The 22,033-nt window shown below is 37.6% G+C and overlaps 1 protein-coding gene across 2 annotated transcripts in view; it reads right to left on the minus strand.

Moving 5' to 3' along the window:
• The window catches only part of LOC115232553 (cadherin-23-like), a 137,942-nt gene that overhangs the window by 58,938 nt on the left and 56,971 nt on the right, over positions 1 to 22,033 (minus strand). For both annotated transcript variants that reach the window (XM_029802496.2, XM_036512221.1), the window contains exons 19-22: positions 20,359 to 20,431; positions 9,743 to 9,921; positions 6,274 to 6,400; positions 2,140 to 2,285 (exon numbers count right to left, since the gene is read on the minus strand). In XM_029802496.2, the coding sequence (XP_029658356.1) occupies positions 2,140 to 2,285; positions 6,274 to 6,400; positions 9,743 to 9,921; positions 20,359 to 20,431 (525 nt within the window). The remainder of the gene's footprint in view (positions 1 to 2,139; positions 2,286 to 6,273; positions 6,401 to 9,742; positions 9,922 to 20,358; positions 20,432 to 22,033) is intronic.

Genomic DNA, 22,033 nt, shown 5'->3' on the forward strand with positions numbered 1-22,033 from the left:
TTTTCTACCATGACTTATCCAATTGCTTCCATTACTGCCGTATATTTTGATGAACTGCATCTACCAACATTACAATGGATCTCCAAGCCCCCAGCAGTAGCTGTTGGAATTTCTTCCTCCCCTTTAATTGTCATTTGTACTCTGTGTAAGTTGGATCTGTTTATATAAATATCTTTATATTTATACTTAAAAATTCAATGTCTGAAAGTCTCCATTTTTGCTTTCTCTCGTTTTGCCTGTACACATATACACATATTTTGTATTTCATACCCAAACTGTTATATCTAATTTGTTTATCCACATAATTGCCAATATACATATACATATATATATATACATATATACAGTGTGTCCCAGAAGTCGTGCACCATTTTCATTAAAAATTATTAAAGTAATTTATTATATTATATTGTTTCTGCATGTTTTATTGTAGAGGGTGCTCAATTTGAGCATTTGTTACGATTAATTTCAATAAAGTGTTTTTGAAATCAATAAGGGTGTATTCTTTTAAAAAACCAGGGTGTTGCGCAACTTCTGGGACACCCTGTGTATGTGTGTATATATATATATATATATATATATGCAGATTCTATCAGTCAAATTCATTCACAAGGCATTAATTGATTTAGTGCTACACTAGAAATCAGTCGGGGCCAAGGTGATGTCCAGTGAGAGCAAGTCCCAAACCCCATGTTTGCAAAGAAAACTTTTTTAAGTGCAAACCAGGACAACTTTTCTTAATATGAACAGTTTTCTACCCTTAATTGTCTTTTTGTACCCTTAATTTTCCTCATTTTCAAACATGGGCCAGGTGTACTAATGACTAGGCAAGAGACGTAGAGAGTAATATCAGCAATTTCTGCTAATGTTACAATCCTCGGAGAAGGCAAATAATCTCAAGATTTGAAATTTCAACTTCCATTCACTCTTTCAGGAATTCCTCCTGTATGAAAGTAGAAGACTGTTGGTCTGTCCTTCTGACTAGCTTATTCAACAAGTGACTGAAAAAGCCGTTAACCAAAACTTGAAGCTCCAGTCAAAACATGACTTCTAGTATTGAGTCCACCTAACAACGACTGTTTTGTTATTATCATTAAAACTTCCATTAAAATAACCACACAAAATCGTGTGTGTGTGTGTATGTGTGTGGTGTATGTGTGTGCATGCATATATTTGTATGTATGTATGTAGGTATGTCAGTATGTAGGCAAAAAAGAAAAATATCAACATTTTGTTTCTTTTATATGTTGTCATAAAAAGAAATATTTCTCAGTTCCCAATAGGATTTCAATACTCATTAAAACATGTCTAAGTAATTTTCTAAATGAATTTCCTGTGCACTATTAGAATTGTTTCTTCTTAACAAATTTGTATTCTTGAAATCCAAAATACTACGGATTCACTGATGAATGTTTCTATGGAGGAGTCTGCTTGTATGTGCTCCATTATCCAATCTACTCCTTAGACCATTCTTACACATTTCTTAATTTCTGGTTAACGTTCCCATATATTCCCATAATTGTTGCATACGTGTATCTGTGTTGTCAAGTAGCGTGTAATTCAAATAAATATTTTACTCTTGATTCTAGCTGAGTGAAAATAGCATTGGTTCTATGTTAGTCTTAGGAATTGCATTATTTCATTGTTTAAACAATGTGATCATCAACATCATCATCATCATCATTTAGCGTCCGTTCTCCATGCTAGCATGGGTTGGACGGTTCAACTGGGGTCTGTGAAGCCGGAAGGCTTCATCAGGCCTAGTCAGATCTGGCAGTGTTTCTACGGCTGGATGCCCTTCCTAACGCCAACCACTACGTGAGTGTAGTGGGTGCTTTTTACGTGCCACCCGCACAGGTGCCAGACAGGGCTGGCAAACGGCCACGAACGGATGGTGCTTTTACGTGTCACCGGCACGGGGCCAGGCGAGGCTGGCCAAGGACACGAACGGATGGTGCTTTTACGTGCCACCAACACGGGGGCCAGACAGAGCTGGCAAACGTCCACGAAACGGATGGTGCTTTTACGTGTCACCGGCACGGGGGCCAGGCGAGTATAAATATTATATAGAGAATCCATCACATATAATTTTTACTTTTAGATACGCTTGCGTAGTTTTATAGAATATTATCATCTTACCCTGTAATCATTAGGAAAGGTAGATAATCTGTGCCCTTGGGCGTCTTGGGCCACCAAAGAGTTTCTGTTGAGGCTGTACTCTATTTGATGGTTTCGGTCTTTATCAGTGGCATTGATTCTCAAAATAATGCTTTCCAAAGGTAATTCTGAAAGTAAAAAGTAAAACAAATACTTTGAAAAGTAAAAAAGCTAAACAACAAAAGGGGCCACAAATTACCAAACTAATACAATGGTAATACACTCTCCTAGATTGTGTGCAAAAACTGATGCATCTTCTCCTTTGTCTAACAAGCAAAGTATATTCATTTAAAGAGCAAATTTCTTGTAAATATTTAGGTAAGAAGATTTACTCATCAGTGTTTCTATGCCTGAGTGTGTCTGTGTGTCTTTCAGCCTCTCTCTATCCAATCCACTCATCAAATACATACAGAAAACAATTATGAAAACACGTGGCTTAGTTGTTGGGGGATTCGGCTAACGATTGCAAGGTTGTGAGTTCGTTTTCAGGTGGTGAGTCGAGTCCTTGAACAAGACACTTTATTTGCATTGCTCCAATTCTCTCAGCTGGCAAATATGAATTGTACCTGTATTTTCAAGGACTAGGCTTGTCTCATTCTCCCTGAGAACTATGTTAAGGGTAAGTGTCTGTGGAGGGCTCAGCCACTTGCATGCTAACTTCATGAGCAGACTATTACGGCAATGGCTGCTCCATGGATCAGATCAACTGGAACCTATGTCACCGTAATCAACGGAGCGTCGTGTTTTCTTTTATACAGAAAAAGTACAACACTAGCTGAGAAGAGCAGAACTCAAAAGTGAAACCGAAGAGTATTTTATTGCAACCCAGAATCAAACTTTTGCATAAGAAACTCCGAAATCATATGATAAACTAGTATACATTGTGTATTTCTAGAAACTAGAAAGAAAACAATTAATTTGCCAAAAGAATCTCAAAGAAGGACAAAGTGGCCATACTCTAAGACATATCAACCTACATAGACAAGGAGATAAAAGCTAAATACCGGATACTATGACTAAAGACCACCAGAATAAAAAGTACCTGCCAATTGAAGTACGGTGTCCAACAAATGATTTATGTCTCTAAAAGAAATAGAGAAATTATCCAAATATAAAGGTTTAGAAATAGATAACCTGAATGTGGGCTGTGGGAACTGAAGACTAACTAAAATTATTCATATAATAAGAAGGTGCCTGGGAAACGATAATAATATACTAATTTGTGGTACTACATATGCCATGTGACAAATTTAACTCTATTAGTGGATGTAACAAATCTGTTTATAAAAACACATCCTGCTGCCTCATACGAGGGTGGGCTGAAAAGTTCACAGGCTGACTAAGAAGGATTTATCATACAGTAATTAAATTTGGCATGCATTAAATTCACCATTTACTGATGCTAGTTACATTTTTTCTTTCCAGATAAACCCACATTGGATACAGAATTGAGGACTTGGAAAAGTGGTACTAGAGACATTTCATGAAAATGGATAAAATTTGGCACCGTGGTGTTATCAAATATTTGCGGAAAAAAAGGTTAGCCCCACCAAGGACATTCATGCTGACATGGTTTCTACATTAGGAGATAATGCTCCAAATGTAGGCAGCTGTATTCATGAGGGGTAGGGAGAGTCTTGAAGGTGACCTAAGGTCCGGAAGTCCTGCCAAAGTCACCACCCAAGAAAACATCAACCATGTTCACCATATGATGATGGATGACAGACATTTAAATGTTAATCAGATAGCTAATGCTGTAGGCATCTCCCGTGAATGGGTTGAGGACATTCTGCATAATGACATTCTGGCATGTCGAAGGTTTCCGCTCGGTGGGTGCCACGATTTCTGACGCCTGATCAAAAGCACACCAGGATGGTCATGTCGCAGGCAAACTTGGCACTTTTTGAAGCGACTCCAGCCAGTTTTCTTGAATGTTCCCTCACCCAAGATCAATGTTGGGTTCACCACTTTGAGCCAGAGACCAAACAGCAGTTCATGCAGTGGAAACACCCGTTTTCTCTCCCACCAAAGAAAGCCAAGGTGGTGTGTTCAACAGAGAAGGTGATGACCTCCGTCTTCTGGGATGCAAAGGGCATTGTGTTCATTGACTACCTTCAAAAAGGCCATAATATCAATGGCAAATACTATGCCAACTTGCTGAGGCAGCTGTGAAAGGCAATCAAGCCAAAACAGCCTGGAAAACTGGACGAAGGGGGGTCCTGCTTCCCCATGACCTAGACGACAATGCTCCTACACACAAGCCTGAGGTTGCAAAGGCTGCTGTGCATGACTGGGGTTTGGAACTGGTTGATCACCTTCCAATATTGCCCTTATTTGGCACCATCTGACTATTTTCTGTTCCCCAATAGGAAAAAAACACTTGGCTGGAAAGCTGTATCAAACCGACGATGAGGTCATATCTGCTGTTGAGGACATTTTTTGAGGGTCAGGATGAGAGCTTCTATATGATGGAATCCAAGCACTGCGACACTGATGAGAGAAGTGTATGAACAGTTAAGGAGACTGTGTTGAAAAATAAAACACATTTGATCAAGTTCGACCATTGCATCGTGGTCAGCAAATGAACTTTTCAGCCCAGCCTCATATATCTAACAGCCAATGGCTATCGACCCCTTGAAGAGAAAACAGTAGGAAAAAAGAGGTATTGAATGGCAGGGCACAATAAAGAACACAGTTACCGATGTTGCCGGATACTTTTCGAATTAAGAACAAGAAGCTCTGTTATTGACAGTAAGGGTAAACCAATCATAGGCAACAACTGCAAAGGCCTACTTTTCTATGGCTGTGTATGTTCCTCTAAACCAATGACAAAACCTATTTTCGATCTAGTTGACAAATGCCGTCTAAATAAGACAACAGAAACAAGAACCTTTTTCAAAACAAAAGCTGCTGCTGCATAAGATGTTCAATGGGACTTGAATCAGTGGTGGAGGTGCCGTGCAGATTTCTCATTGAGCAGCTGGAAGGGCCCAGAAGGATAAAGAATCAAGGAAAATGTGGAACAAAGAAATAAATGCAATTGTTATGGAGCATTGTTATAGAAGTCAGTGCACAGGTGAATATGGAAGACCCAAAAGGGGAGAGAGAAAGAGGATGTACCAAGAATGGTAACAACGAGGAATATTTCAAACAACAGAACAACAATTATGCAGAATGACAAGAGAGAAATCCATTAAGAGATTTACAACAAGAAAAGAAATTCCGAAAAGAGTTTAAGAAGACAATGCAGAATAATGTCCCATTGTTAATAATGAAGGGCCGAGACCATTAGAGCTCCTCAAATTGCAGAAAAGTTACAAATCAATCTGCCTGAGGTATGAAGGATAATGGACAAAACCATCACAGATGAAGAAAGAAAAATTGCAGATCGAGTAGCAGAGTTAGTAAGGTATGGTTGGGGAATTTGGGAGTGATATGTGACTTTAAGAAAGTGGACCAATGGAAACTGATGCAGCAAATCGGTAAAGTACTCGAGATCTTCAAGTGATGTACACGCTAACAATATCACCGTAAGTAAGAGACTAGTAAAAGGCAGTGAGTATAATGGTGGTAGAAAATTTGGGATTTGAAGTAAGATGGCATTTAAGCGACGGGAATAATCCGAACAATGAACCAAGATGGACGTCGTTCATCCTTCAGTTCTGCTTATTGTCATTGCTTAATTATGTGTATTAAGAAAAAGGAGATAGTGAGAAATTGGATAAAAAGTATATAAACTGGATAAAATGATTAACAGCATTACGTCTGCCTTCCTGTTCTGAGTTCAAATTCCACCAAAGTTTCATCCTTTCAAGGGTCAATGAAATAGTACCTATTTCTTTACTACCCACAAGGGGCTAAACATAGAGGGGACAAACAAGTACAGACAAACAGATTAAGTCGATTACATCGACCCCAGTGCATCACTGGTACTTAATTTATCAACCAAGGATGAAAGGTAAAGTCAACTGCCAACGTTTCTGCCAGCTCGCCACCTTCGAAATAGTACCAGTTGATCTAATCGACTTATCCCCTCTCACTAAGCTTATGCCAACACTTGAAACCGATGATTCTCCTCCCCGACAAAAGCAATAAATGATTCTCAACTTCACTCACTCTCATCAACTGTTTTGATATACTCGGAGCGATCAAACTTTGGTGCCTTGTTATTTATATCCTCGAGATTTATGATCACAGTCGTGTTGCCGGTCAGTCTTGGGGTCCCTTGATCTTCAGCAATTACCTGAAGTATAAAAACAAAGAATTATAACGAAGGCAAACTAAAACATATTTTTTTCTCTTGAGTGTTTAAAACTATTTTTATATCCTTTCCGATCCTTTCATCTAAATATTGCATGGAAGAAAACTTTCATGCAACTGTATACTCCTCTCAAAGGACACTTCCATGGAACACCATGTCAGCTACGTAGTCTTTATTGGTGTTGGTACAAATGGAATTAAATAGGATGTTATTAGTGATGTGGAGGTGAAGGTGGTGGTGAGGAGGATATGCAAGGGGTGGTGTTCGACGTTAGGTGTTGGAAGAACCTATGATACGTGGTGAATTTTCAGTCGCAAATCAGTTTTGATTTAAATGACAAATGATCAAAAACTTTTCAGCCATGACCATCCCACGCTTTTCAGACATAGTATGTCTAGAAGTAGTAGTAGTAGTAGAAATAGCGGATGTGACAGCGGTAGTGATGATAGCGGTGTCAATGAGTGACGGTGCCAGCAAGTGACAACGGTGGTCATGGGCAGTGGCAACAATAAAAGTGATACTGGTGCAGCAATCTTCAGGTGAACCAGTAACTGGGCTGATACTTCAACGCTTTCCCATAATGAATTAATGTGTAACAATGCTTGATTATTAAACAAAGTGATGCAGTACAACCGGCCGTCGTACTAGAGGCTAATAATATATTTTCGTTCGTTGATCATTTGTGCTGTAAATTTTCAATTTAAACAAAATAATGTTGGTACAGTCTCAAACTTGTTTTGCTGACAATTTTTAATCATTTCAATTAATTGTGCATTAAAATTATTCAAATTGTAGAAAGACATATAATGTCTATATCACTTGAAAGAGAAAAAAATTCTACATAAACTGTGAAACGTAAAATCATTTTATATGGTTTTGTTAAAAACATATACATGAAGGAATAGAACTGTCATCACTGGTCTTAAACTTATTTTGGCCAATGGATGCAGTTAAGCTACAATTTATAATATTTATCCCGTAGAAAGTAAACAAATATGAATGCATTGTTATTCTGATTCACCGTGAAAGAAAGGAGATAACACTGACCACCCTTCAAGTGATTATTACTTACAAAGGGAACTGAACAGCAAAGGGTTTTCAAATCAAGCACAATTTAGGAAATAGCTGAAAGGACTTGACTAAATTTCCATATCATACATTAGTCGGAGGCATAAATAATTAATTAATATTTTATGCACAAAAAGTTGATATTAAAAAATCTCAGATAAATTTCATGTAGTCTGCAGTTCATATCTACGCTGTAGAAAGTAAACAAATATGAATATATCTTGTTAGTCTCATCGCTCACAGAAAAATAAAGAAGTGAACTCAACAGGTTTCATCATTGATATGACAAGTTGATAAAACACATGCACATTGTATTTATTGAGGTTGATTATTTGATCCTATCTTTTAAACCTTTCGTTATCGTATTTATTTTGGGATGCTCTGTGTTTTTTTCAACTAATTTTAAATATAACAAAGAATTTAGTAAAATAACTTAGTTATCATTTAGCTAGTGTTAGGAACATAAATTGTGACTAAGGTTTGGTGGAAGATTTTAATTCAAAACTTATGAAAACAAGACATTTGTACTACAGGGCCAGAGACGGTTTCAGCCGGGTTGGTAACAAAAGGGTTAAGCTTCTAAATATGTTTCCAGCATTTTAATGGTTTAGTCATGAGAAAGACACTATGCTGAAGACACTTGTGAATCTGGTGAAGCTGATGAGGTCGCTATTCAGCTTCAACATCTGTAAACTGACTCATTGGGAGAAAATGTTCTGCACTTTTGGAATTGTGGTTTTGTGCAAAATCTATTGGGGAAAGATACAATATGAATAATAAAACGAAGCAAGATTAATGTTTCAGATGGGAGATGCCATACAGCTTAGCAGTTGTGTGTTAGAGGTGAACAGGTGATTAGTAAGATAATTTTTCCCAATCAACTGGATGGTTTTTCTTTTGGATACAGAAGGGAAGGTTTGTATGCATAGCAGTAGCACTGGCTGGAATGTAGGTTTATGATTCTCACTTGAGTTTTGTAGTGAATTAGCAGCAGTTCAAGGCCAAAGTATTTTCTTGATATAATCTTCAGGACCCATTGCTTCTTATGGAATGTATATGAGATCATATTGTAATATCAAGCATCAGTAGCCATTTTGAATGCTTTGAAGTGTGTGATGTTCTTGGTTAAAGAGATACAAAATTGTTTCCTTCACATATGCACCGGCTTCCTTTTTTGTGCTGCTACAATAAAGTCTACTGGTTAAGGAGTGAAGTGTAGCATGGTTGTGTAGGATGGTTGTGATCACTGTCAAAGAGTTACAATAATTCGGTGGAGAGTGATGGTTGCAGCAGACTTGATTGTATGCAGCAAAGATACGATCTGATGCTCTGGCCCAAAATTTAAGAGACGGATGGCATCTACAGTTCCTGCAGAAGGTTTTGAAGATGATTGTTAACAATTGTTCATTCTATTTGAAATATTCCCATAGATATGGGTTTCATAGCTGACAGGGCGAGAAAGGTGGCTCCTTCCACAAATTAGAGGGCTAAATACATTCCACACATTAGAGCATCAAGTATTTAATTAGGTGATTATAACTTAACGATGATAGTAAAAGAGCGGCTGTAAACATGCATGTATTTCCCAAAGGTATTTGCGACACACGTAAAATGACTTACTACAAAAGGTTGTAGATTCAGTTTATCATTTACATAGGCACGGGAGTGGCTGTGTGGTATGTAGCTTGCTAACCAACCACATGGTTCCGGGTTCAGTCCCACTGCGTAGCACTTTGAGCAAGTGTCTTTTACTATAGCCTCGGGCTGACCAAAACCTTGTGAGTAGATTTGGTAAATGGAAACTGAAAGAAGTCCGTTGTGTGTATATGTGTGTGTGTGTTTTTCCCCACAACATCGCTTGACAACTGAAGCTGGTGTGTTTACGTCCCCGTAACTTAGCAGTTCAGCAAAAGAGACCGATAATATAAGTACTAGGCTTACAAAGAATAAGTCCTAGGGTCGATTTGCTTGACTAAAGGTGGTACTCCAGCATGGCCAGAGTCAAAATGACTGAAACAAGTAAAAGAATAAAAGAATATATTGTACATTGAATATATGTACACATTTAAAAAGGAGTCAAACGTGAATCCATCGACAGATTGTGTCGATGAGCACTGAGGAAAATAAATAATCTGCCAAGCCAAATTCACAACTCGATTTAATGAGCCCGTTGGAATCATTTCGCTTGATTTTGTGTGGATAATACAATAGAAAAAAGAAAATGGTATCTACTTTACTGCTTTTCAAGCATCATACCTGCATGTTGTATTTGCTATAGACATCAAAATCCAGCACTGCTTGAGATGCTACATAAATCTTGCCAGTACGTGAATCAATATTAAAATTATCGAAGCTGCCACTTTTAATGCTGTAAGTAATTAGTGCATTGGATCCAATGTCTTTATCAACTGCCTGTACAGAGAGCACCGAGGTTCCTGGAATAAATAATAAAACAATGAAAATGGTCAGTTTTTTCTTCTTACACTTTCCATTTACTAATAATCATAGTTGTTAATTAACGAAATAAACTTAAGAATGATTAATCAAAATTGATTAAAGTCAGTTTCTTCTTATCAGTACGAGCTTAATTTGAATTGCTCATGTCCTTTTAGTTTTCAAGTTTTGTAACAATCTTCTTTAAATTTTTCAAATAAAGAAATTGGTCTATAACGAACAAGTTAATTTCAACAAAATTTAAACAACTACATAGGCACAGGAGTGGCTGTGTGGTAAGTAGCTTGCTAACCAACCACATGGTTCCGGGTTCAGTCCCACTGCATGGCACCTTGGGCAAGTGTCTTCTACTATAGCCTCGGGCTGACCAAAGCCTTGTGAGTGGATTTGGTAGACGGAAACTGAAAGAAGTCCGTTGTATATATGTATATATATATATATATATGCGTGTGTGTGTTTGTGTGTCTGTGTTTGTCCCCCTAGCATTGCTTGACAACCGATGCAGGTGTGTTTATGTCCCCGTTACTTAGTGGTTCGGCAAAAGAGACCGATAAAATAAGTACTGGGCTTACAAAAGAATAAGTCCCGGGGTCGAGTTGCTCGATTAAAGGCGGTGCTCCAGCATGGCCGCAGTCAAATGACTGAAACAAGTAAAAGAGAGAAAGAAATTGGTCTATAATGAACAAGTTAATTTCAACAACATTTAAACAACTACCAGAACGTGCGTATTGGCAACCTGTCAGTTGCAATGATGAGGGCTCTAGCTGACCCCATCAACGAAACAGCCTGCTGCTGAAATTAACATGCAAGTGGTTGAGCGCTCCACAGACATGTGTACCCCTAATGTTGTTCTCAGGGAGATTCAGCTAACCTTTCAAAATACAGGGTAATACTCATTTTTGCCAAGGTGAGTGGACTGGAGCAATGTGAAATAAAGTGTCTTGCTCAAGGACACAATGTGCTGTCAGGAATTGAACTTGGGACCTTATAATCGTGAGCCAAATACCCTAACCACTAAGCCACGTGCCTTCACATGTGCATATACAGATATATAGATATATGTGTGTGTATTCAATTATAACTGTATACATATATATGTATGTATGTATATATTTGTGTATATATGTATGTCTGTGTTTTTGTCTGCATTCTGTGAGTGACTGAGTGTATGGTTGGATGGCACATTCCTGAGAATCAAAATTGATACATAAACACACACACACATATATATATATGTGTATATATATATATATATATACATCATCATCATCGTTTAGCAATTTACAGGAGCAGGTGTTTAGGAATTCTCTGTTACATGAAGCTAAAAAATTTGCACCAGCCTTTAAATCGTCAATGTGTTGCCGTCCATGATGAAGAAGTTTTGAATGCTTGCCATGGTGAGTCTACTGTCGTGAGAAAAAATCACTTCAAAGCTTGGTGTTTAGGAATTTTCTTTTACATCAAGTTCAAAATTTTACGCCAGCCATTAAACTGTCACTACGTTGCTGTCCGTCGTTAAGAAATGCCAGCCATGGTGAGCCTACTATCCTCAGATTCTATCCCTTCAAACTTGGTTTCCAATATTTTTTTTATTTTGATTCAGCTCACAAGTTCGTCTGTCTCTTTTAAATGTTAGTGTTTTGCTGTCTGCCTTGAAGCAGACCTTTCCGTTGTCACTGCCTGATATTTATGATTGATCTTTCAAAATATTTTCTTTCTCAACTTACTCAAGATCTTTTGTTGTTTATAAATGGGAGAGAGTTAGATAGAGAAAGATAGAGAGTAAGAGAAAGCGAGGGAGAGTCCGAGAGAAAGGAAGAGTAAGAGAGTGGGAAAGTGAGAGAAACAAAGAGAGAGAATGTGGTGATAAAAAACAGAAAGGAAGCAACAGAAAGTAAGAACCACACTCTTACCCACTCTACGCGCGGGTCACCTTAAGCTAGCCTCTATATTATAATTCTGAAATGCAAAAAGTTTGTTTGTCTGGTTTTGGCATTGAGAACGGGTTAAAGGGCACTAGATCCCATCGGATTGACTCCAAAATTTACAGGGACATGTAAAATGAGGTGAGGATGTGAGTGGGCTAGGTTAGAAATCCCTATCTCAAAAGGTTTGGTTACTAGAGCAAAAAACCCACACTTTGACAAGTCTTTTTCGTTACTCTCATTCTCTTATCTGCCTGAAGAAGTGATGCAAGAGCTGTGAAATCTTGCCTGCATTAATTTCAACTCTTCTTATTAATAACTGCATTGTTTCTTTCCAGGTAAACTGACAGCTAACCCCATATGATCACATTCAATGAGAGTGTCTTGGTCAGCCTATGAACTTTCCAGCCGATCCTCGTACACATCATTTTATTTCTTGATCCAATCCATGGTTCCTTGCTGCACTCGCAACACTTCCTCATCCAAGAGGAGGCAGAAGCTTCAGTGAAGGAGTTCTTCACCTCGAAGGACAAGAACTGGTATCAATGTGGGATCAAAGAATTGGCAGAAACATGGCTGCAGACAGTGCCACAAATGATGACCTCCACTTTGAATTCTGGGCTGCTTTTAATTTAACTTGATGAATAAAACAAATAAGTTACCAAAATATTGCAAAACTTTTGACTTGATGCAACAATTTCCTTCGGATGATGCATCTTTCAAAGCCCAATTCACTCTACAGATTCCAACAAACTCGTTTATTTCCATTTTAAAGCTTCTTCTCTTAGAAGAACTTGAAATCAGCTGATTGCAATGATTAATGATAAACATCAGCCAATTGAAGAACTATTTTTAATATTCTTAATTGCAAGCAATTAAGAATATTAAAACTATGAGATGACTCGTTGCAGAATGGACTCCTCTGTGACCGGTTTCAGTTCTGGAGATTTTATCTAAAGCCTCCGAACATTTATTTCAGAAAACGATGAGAATTTTGAAGGCAACATAAAAGTTAATAGTGTTGTTAAGATAATGCAGAATATTATTGAGAAAAATTAGCAAAAAAGCAAATTGGCTAAAAACTGTTTTGTCCGGCAAGCGATTCTGACTGCTCGCCACCTCAAACTGGTTGTGCCATATTGTTTATTGTTACCTAGAACTTATTGGTGCTGGGCATATATTGAAATGGTGATAACATTGGTGTTGAAGCAAATACGTTGGATTTGTTGAATTTGTGTGAGAGGTGATAGTCGTAAGAATAGGGTCGTTTAAGTTACAAACAGTTGTAATAGCGACAATGCTGTTAGTTGTTGGTGTTACTAGCATTGATGTTGATAACAACTCTTCTGAAAACGCAAGAAATTTTTGGTTGAGGCGACAATGTTCAAGGAGAATGTTTTCCTGAATGTCTAAATCTAAAACGAAAATAGAATCATCTGGTCTTTTTTAAGTTGATAAATTCAAATAGATTCAGAGCTTGTGTTTGTAAGTGTAGATGTGGATGTGAAAATAGTATATGTGGATGCTAGTGTATATGTTTGTAACTATAGATATGTGGATGCGAGCTGCTGTTTGTTTCGTTTGTATGTTTGTTGTTGTTTGTGGTTTTTTAGCTTCTGATATTTCTTTCAGCAGGTGATCTTTTCAAGAAAATTTCCAAAACTTTTCTAAAACATATTGGGTTATTTATATATTTTAATGTAATTTAAATACAAAAATAAAGAAAGTGATAAAAACAGAAATTCTATAGCAGCTAAACATATGTTTGGTTTTTATGAAAATAAACGATACATAATATAAATTAAAATGTATTTCTAATACAAAACGCATATGATTAAATACATGAATAAAAATATAGTGAAGCAGTTAAGAAATAAGATTCTAAACTCATGCAAATAAGTTAATCAAAATTGAATAAGTTATATATTTGTCTACTAAATAGCAACAACAACAGTAATAATAATCTTTTCTACTAAAGGCACAAGGCCTCAAATTTGTGGGGAGGGGATGATGAATTACATTGACCCCAGTGTTTCACTGGTACTTAATTTATTGACCCCTGAAAGAATGAAAGGTGGAATTTGAACTCAAAATGTGAAGACGGACGAAATGCTGCTAAGCATCTCATACGGCTGACCATTCTTCCAGCTTGCCATCTTATCAACAGCAATAATAATAATCTTCCCTATAAAAATATTATTTCTCCTTCTTCTTCTTCCCATTTCTTGCCGAGTGTCACACATCCCAAAGTGACGCTCAGGTGTTGTTATTACTATTATAGTGATTTGACTCAGGTGTGTTCTTATTCCAGGTAGAATTCATGTAGAGAGTGGGTTGATACCTGAAACCTTAGGTACCCACAAGCTTTCAATAGTCTTTCAAGTGCTCAAAACCACCCAGATAATCATTCCTGTCCCTAAGAGGCAAACTTTCTGTAGAAGCTCTACAAGACATTCAGTTCCAATCTCCTTCAACCATTTGTCTATATTTTTAATTACAGTTCCCAATGCACCAATTAAAAACCTTTACAGTTTTCATACTCCAAATCCTTGCAATTTCAAATTTTTAAGGGCTTTTTTTTTTTTTTTACTAATTTTTCATCCTCTTTCTTTAGAATCCTGGAATCAAATGGACATGATGGATCAACAAGCAAGCAACTTTGCTTTTCCTTGTCCATTATTGTTATGTCTGGTCTATTATTTTTTAGCTTTTTATCAATTTGAATGGGAAATTCCCATAAAATTTTGCATTTCTCCCACTCCATCATTCTTTCGACCTCGTGATCACACCAGGTACCTCCAGACTCAAATCCCCATTTCTCACAAAGCTATCAGTGTAAAATGTTCACAACTTGATCATCTCACCATTTCTTATATTCTTCATATCATTCTGCAACAATGTCTGCCACTGTCTCTTCCCAAATTTCACAGGCTCTACATTTTTATGACTCTTTCTCCCCAGACACATATTTTCTCAACTTGTTTGTTTTTATTGTTTGATCTTGAGCTGCTATAATAAGGGCTCTCTGTTTCTTTTTTAACTGCCCTTTCTTTTTTGAACCAAGCTCAGGATTTTCTTCCACATACATCCTCATAGTCTTTCCAAAACTGACCACACAAATGTTTCTCTTCAGTCTGTTTAACATGCTCTCTTTAAATTTCATTCTTGTCCCTTTTCTCCTATTCCACACTTTATCAACTGTTCTTTATTAACTCTTTATTATTATATTTCATTTTTGGATTTGGTTTGCAAGATTCTTTATATGAGTTTGTGTGTTGAAGCATATTCTGTTGTGTCTGGGGAGAGTCATTGTCTTTTTGTGCCTTATAATGTAACACACTCACTGGTAAAATTTCCACTTTTTACTTATTTTTATTTTCCTAAAATTTTCGTTGTGTCTTGCAACCTTTTCAATAATTTTGACTCTCTTTATCATTATTATTATTATTATTATTATCATTATTAAGACTGCGAGCTGTGGCATGTTGGACAAAGTGCACAGTAGCATTTCATCAGTTTTTACAGGCTCTGAATTCAATTTCTGCCGTGGTCAACTTTGCTTTTCATCTTTCCGAGTCAATAACAATATGTCCCAGTGGTCAAGCACCGGGGTCGATATAATCAACTAGCAAAATAAAGTTACTATTTTTAAGTGTTAATAACTTTATTCTGGAAAGTGGTTTTTATAACGTATATAACTTTCCAACGAAAATAGCATTTCGATTCTACAAGAGATATGAGCATTCCATGATGGGAATTTTCCTACCAAACAGGTTCGTTTTTAGACAACCTATATTGCTAGATCCATTAGATATTTAGTTAGTTTCCTTTCTTTTAAATTAAATAAATAATTAATTTGATTGTGAATGAAATTAAATCATCATCTTCCAGTGAAAGAAATTTCACTTCAAACCTATCATCAGTGCAACGAGGTCTGGATTCATAATAAATCTACATAAGATCTATGTCACACTTAGTCGTAATGTATTGTTTACTGTTTATACATGCAAGCTTCATGATCCTACATGAATACTGCGGTTGTTTCCAATGACTCTCTGATAATGTGTCAATATTCCTAGTCATTGTAATGTATTTTGTCGATTTTGAGATTTTATGAATCACCTATTGAGTCAAGTACATCAACATCGAAAATCAATGGAAATAGTAGTTGTGATCCCTGTGCTGGTGGCACGTAAAAAGCACCATCCGAACTTGGCCGATGCCAGCACCGCCTTGACTGGCTTCTGTGCTAGTGGCACGTAAAAAGCACCAACCGATCGTGACCGTTGCCAGCCTTGCCTGGCACGTAAAAAGCACCTGCTACACTCACGGGGTGGTTGGCGTTAGGAAGGGCATCCAGCTGTAGAAACACTGCCAGATCAAACTGGAGCCTGGTGCAGTCCCATGGCTTCCCAGACCCCGGTCGAACCGTCCAACCCATGCTAGCATGGAAAACGGACGTTAAACAATGATGATGATGAAATCAATTCCTCTTTAGCGTAAATAGAATTAATTTTGTTTCTTTCAAATAACCAACAACATATCTAAAATATCAAATACGGCGGTGATAGCAGAGAATTATCTCCTGCTAGTGATATAAATCAAGAGTGCTTATATGCACCATGAAACATTTGAGAGGTTCTCTCATGGTAAATAACACAGTATTTTGTGTTCTAAAACAACATCCACTTTTAAATGGGAGATAAACACCATCTTTTGGTATTAATACGGCTTCTATTGCTGCTTATTATCAAATTCTAATTTATTTTGTGGATACGATGCGTAATATTATGTGTGTGTGTGTGGGAGCATGCAAATCTTTGTGTTTGGTATGGATGTATGCATGCGTATGTATGATCCAATGGTGATATCATTTATCCCTTTACATATGTTTTGATATGGCTTTAAAGAGGCGCGTGTGCATGCTTACATTCATGTGTGTGAGATTATGTACACATAGGTATTTAAATGCACATGGGTATATGTGTGTGTGTGTGTATCTATGACATAGACGTCTTTACAAATCTGCATTCTGCATGTACCATAAGCATTGATATGTTACACACAAATACACACACACACACACACATTACATGTGTATGTGCATGTATATAGAAAGGAAGGAAGGAAAGAAGGAAGGAAGGAAGGAAAGAAGGAAGGAAGGAAGGAAAGAAGGAAGGAAGGAAGGAAGGAAGGAAGGAAGGAAGGAAAGAAGGAAGGAAGGAAGGAAAGAAGGAAGGAAGGAAGGAAGGAAGGAAGGAAGGAAGGAAAGAAGGAAGGAAGGAAGGAAGGAAGAGATGGTGACTGTATTTTGGAAACAGCTTTTCATTAATACTCGTCTGGTAGAAATTTCCCCAGCTATGACTTGTAATAATAAGTAATTTTTGTTGCCTTTTTAGATATAGTTTAAAGAATAACACCTGCTTAATCAATAATTGGGAAATCTGCCTCCTCTTAGCTGTTCTCTCTGCTGTTGTTCCAGCTGTTGTTCAAATAAACTGTACGCTTGAAAATCTAATGGCAGCACTAAGCAACTCATTGCAACCCCAAGTCTGTTCTTCACCACATGAGCAGTCTCAATGCAGCAGCAAACTCTACATTTGTGCTAACAATTAGGCTAAAATAACAACAATTGTAAGAACAATATCAACAAGGATTACGGCTATAATCCTTTTGAAACAATTGGAGGACGAAATGATATTTAGAACTCCAGGCGGCTAGTTGGCAGAAACGTTAGCACGCCGGGCAAAATACTTAGCGGTATTTCGTCTGCCGTTACGTTCTGAGTTCAAATTCCGCCGAGGTCGACTTTGCCTTTCATCCTTTCGGGCTCGATTAAATAAGTACCAGTTACGCACTGGGGTCGATGTAATCGACTTAATCCGTTTGTTTGTCTTTGTTGGTCCCCTCTGTGTTTAGCCCCTTGTGGGCAGTAAAGAAATAGATATTTAGAACTCCAACACGAATTTTGGTAATGTAAGTGTCGATGGAATGACTGGCACACATAACAATTCTACTGATTAAGACGGTGTAACATATAATGGTATGAATTATGCAGCCCACCAATTTTCCCATCCCAACTTTATGTAATTTTAAGAAGAAATTCAAATGCCTACAAGGAAATAAATAACTGACCAAAACCATTGTAAGATTAATGCAACATTGGAACTGGTTGGCATATTTTTGCTTCTGTGGATTCTACTTCTTCCATTTTTAAATCAATATTATTGATGTACTTCAGAGAGCATTGTAAATAGTCTTTGCAACTATATCGTGCCTCAGGGGCAGGGAGTATCTTGCAGACATTTTGGGGAAGCTACTGGGGATGTGGGTGATACATTATGTACATCATTTACGTTTGACAGATATTTGTCCTCATCTTGTTTGTTGTTAACACAACATTTCGGCTGATCTACCCTCCAGCCTTCATCAGGTGTCTTTGGGGAAATTTCGATCCTGGGTTCTCATTCCTAAGGTATTTTTCAATGTTACTATTATTATTATTATTATTCAGGTCACTACTTGGAATCAAACTTGGAATCTTGGGGTTAGTAGCCTGTGCTCTTACGGGCATATGGCTTAGTGGTTAAGAGCGCGGGCTACTAACCCCAAAATTCCAAGTTCGATTCCAAGCAGTGACCTGAATAATAATAATAATAATAATAATAATAATAGTAACAATACCGAAAAATACCTTAGGAATGAGAACCCAGGTTCGAAATTTCCCCAAGACACCTGATGAAGGGTATATCAGCCGAAACGTTGTGTTAACAACAAACAAGATGAGGACAAATATCCGTTAAATGTAAATAATGTACGTAATTCCTCATCTCTTATATATAGAACTGGATGTGGGTGATATCTTCCACTCTGGTATAGCAGAGCCGACATTTTCTATCACATCTTCGAGGTTTGGTCTTGTTTATCAGGTATTTATTAGATATCTCATGTCCTTGAATAGCGAAGGTGTATCGTTCGAGTTGGGATGTAATGTATCTGTCACAAGTCCAGGGGAGGCTACTCTTTCAGTCAATGTTGTTGTTGCGCTCTAGCTTACAGGGTACGTACCCATGCATTGCATTTTGTTGGTATGATACCTGCTCCCCTTCCAAGCTTCTGTGTAGGTAGACTTGTCCAGCCTCATTTGGGTTGCATGAGACGGTTATATTCTCAGAATACCTACACAGTAGTTGATCTCACATTTTGACTGTGCATGGAATGTACTCGTTTCTTTCTTTACTGTTCAGCAGGTGTTGTCTGAATGATACGATACGACATTCGAAGGACCTCACGCCTCCACCGCCGCCGCCATCACTATCACTGTTAATGTGAAAGTTGCCAGTGGTGGTCAGTTTTGATGTCCAGGGCTGTGTACCTTATCAGGTGTCCAGTCCAATATCCCAAATGCTGATACTAGCACTGGTACTGCAAAAGCTTTGTAAGATACGATCTTGTTAAATGCAGACAACTCTGGGTTCTATACTTTCTGGAGTCTACAGAAGTACTCTTTTGTTATTCTGGCTTGTGACAACACCAATGTATGCAACATTCTCATTGATTCCGAGGTACTTGTTGCTTTCATCATTAGAGATATATTTCTTTATTACCCACAAGGGGCTAAACATAGAGGGGACAGACAAAGGGATTAAGTCAATTACATAGACCCCAGTGCGTAACTGGTACTTAATTTATCGACCCCGAAAGGATGAAAGGCAAAGTCGACCTCGGCGGAATTTGAACTCACAACGTAACAGCAGACAAAATACGGCTACGCATTTCGCCCGGCGTACTAACGTTTCTGCCAACTTGCCGCCTTCATTATTAGAGATAGTGGAGATAGACGAGCCATTGATGTACATGTTCTCTGTCTGGTTGACAATCTTTCTCCAGTTGACTATCGTGTACGAGTATTTCTCTTGCCCCAACCCCATTCCTAAATCTTATGACTAGTTCTAATTGTCTTTTGATGTTGGTTATATTATCGGAATACAACTTTAGGTCATCAACAAAAAACGTGTGGGTAACATTAACTTTATTACCTTTCTGTCTATCCCAGCATGCACTCTCCAGCATTTTGTTAACAGGGCTGACATGGTATTCACTACCAGCACAAACAGCATCACAGATAAACTATCACCCAGGAATATGTCGATAGTCTAATTCGGTCTGTAATAATAGGTGTTGCTTTAGTAGTTGCCAGTCAGTCTTTCAAAGGCATTCACTAAAGCAGCTGGTCCTTTGGCAAGGTGTTGTAATTCTATAACCCATGAGTGGGACACAGAGTTGAACGCCTTCTGGAAATCTAGCCATTAAGAGATTACGGCAATGTTGCTTGGCTTCATTAAGAACAGCTTTGTTGATCAGAAGGCGTTCAAGCACAGCCCCACACTCCTTTCTTTCCTCCTATGTATGTATGTGTGTATGTATATATGTACATTCCTATTTATACTGTAATTAAAAGGTAAAACAATAAACATGGATTATTGTACTTACCAACAGGTAAAAATTCCTTCACGGTCACCTCGTATGTCGGAAGCAGGAATTCTGGCCTGTTATTGTTGATATCCTTAGAATATACAAATTACAAATTAATAGAAAAAAAAGCACACAGATGCACACACACATACACTCGCATATATATATGCATATATATATATATATGCATATATATATATATATGCATATATATATATATATAAGCTTCTGTATTCCTAGCACATATTTCGCCTTAATGTACTGATATATGAAAAATATATGGCTTGTGTTAGTAATACCAGCGATTATAATTATTTTTATTTTATCGCAATTTGATTTGTTTTATATATATATATATATATATATATATATATAGTTGAAATTTACAGAAAATCAAAAGACAAAGACAGGTGTATAAACAACAAGCAGATGTATTAGTTTGTCACTTGGAAAGGAGAGAAAGTCTTTAATGTTTCGAGCCTATGCTCTTCAACAGAAAGGAACACGAGGAAATAAACAGTGAGAGAATTAAAAAATATGAGTGAGTGGACAAACGAAAGAAGGGCACTCAACACATTTATTGAGAGTTACATGTATAGATCAAAACAGTTTGATCCAAATTCATTGGTACTCTTGAGTTTCAAGCGTGAATCTAGTCGAGTGCCAACAAATTATCAAAGTGTTTTGATATAGATATATATATACATATAAAGGGGGAATTAGAGCAGGTGCCAAAAACTATAGGCCTATCTCTCTGACTTCACCAGCAAAGTCATGGAATGGATAGTCAGAGGGAAACTAAACGCATTCCTTGAAGAACATAACTTGCTGAGTGATACCCAGCATAACTTTCGACCATGTAGGAGCTGTCTGACCCAGCTCTTACAACATTATGACTGGGTGTTGAGGCAGTTACTCAACACTCCCGGAGCCTAAGTCAGTGATGATACCTCTTTCCAAGTACACATTACCAGGATGGCGACAAAGTACAGACGACTGGCTGGATGGATCCTAAGAACATTCAGAACCAGAGATAAGGAAACCATGACAGTCCTCTGGAGGACATTCGTCCTCAGCGGCCTGGATTACTGCTCACAGCTATGATCACCCACAGTGTGAAATTAACAGCAGACCTTGAAGCAATCCAGAGAAGTTTCACAAAGAATATCATCTCTTTGCAAAAGCTCAGCTACTGGGAAAGGTTGAAACAGCTAAGACTCTACTCCCTGGAGAGAATATGGGAGAGGTATGCAGTAATATACATCTGGAAGATCATGGAAGGAATTGTGCCAAATTTTGGCATTGAAAGCTATACCATGTTGGTAACTCCAGGGTTGTGTGTGTTTATGAAAGGGATGATGTTTTCTTTGTTTTTTGTTTTTGGAGTTCTGAGTTGTGTGATGTCCAGTTTCATTGCTCTTGAGATTCCGTTTTTCATTAATTTGAGTGGGTATTTCTGTTCTAGTAGGAAGTTTTTAAGTTCATTTAGTCTTATTTAGCGTGTTTGTGAGTCGGTCACTATGCTGCATATGCGTCTTGCCATGCTATATGGAATGTCTCTTTTTATGTGGGATGGGTGGCAGGAGTAGAAAATTAAATATTGGTGTGTGTCGGTTTTTTTTGTAGTAGATGTCTGTTGTGACGATGGAGTTGTGTATCTTGATGTTGATGTCTAGGAAGGGAAGTTCGTTGT

Source organism: Octopus sinensis, linkage group LG2, assembly GCF_006345805.1.
Source record: "Octopus sinensis linkage group LG2, ASM634580v1, whole genome shotgun sequence".
NCBI classification, from domain to species: Eukaryota; Metazoa; Mollusca; class Cephalopoda; order Octopoda; family Octopodidae; genus Octopus; species Octopus sinensis.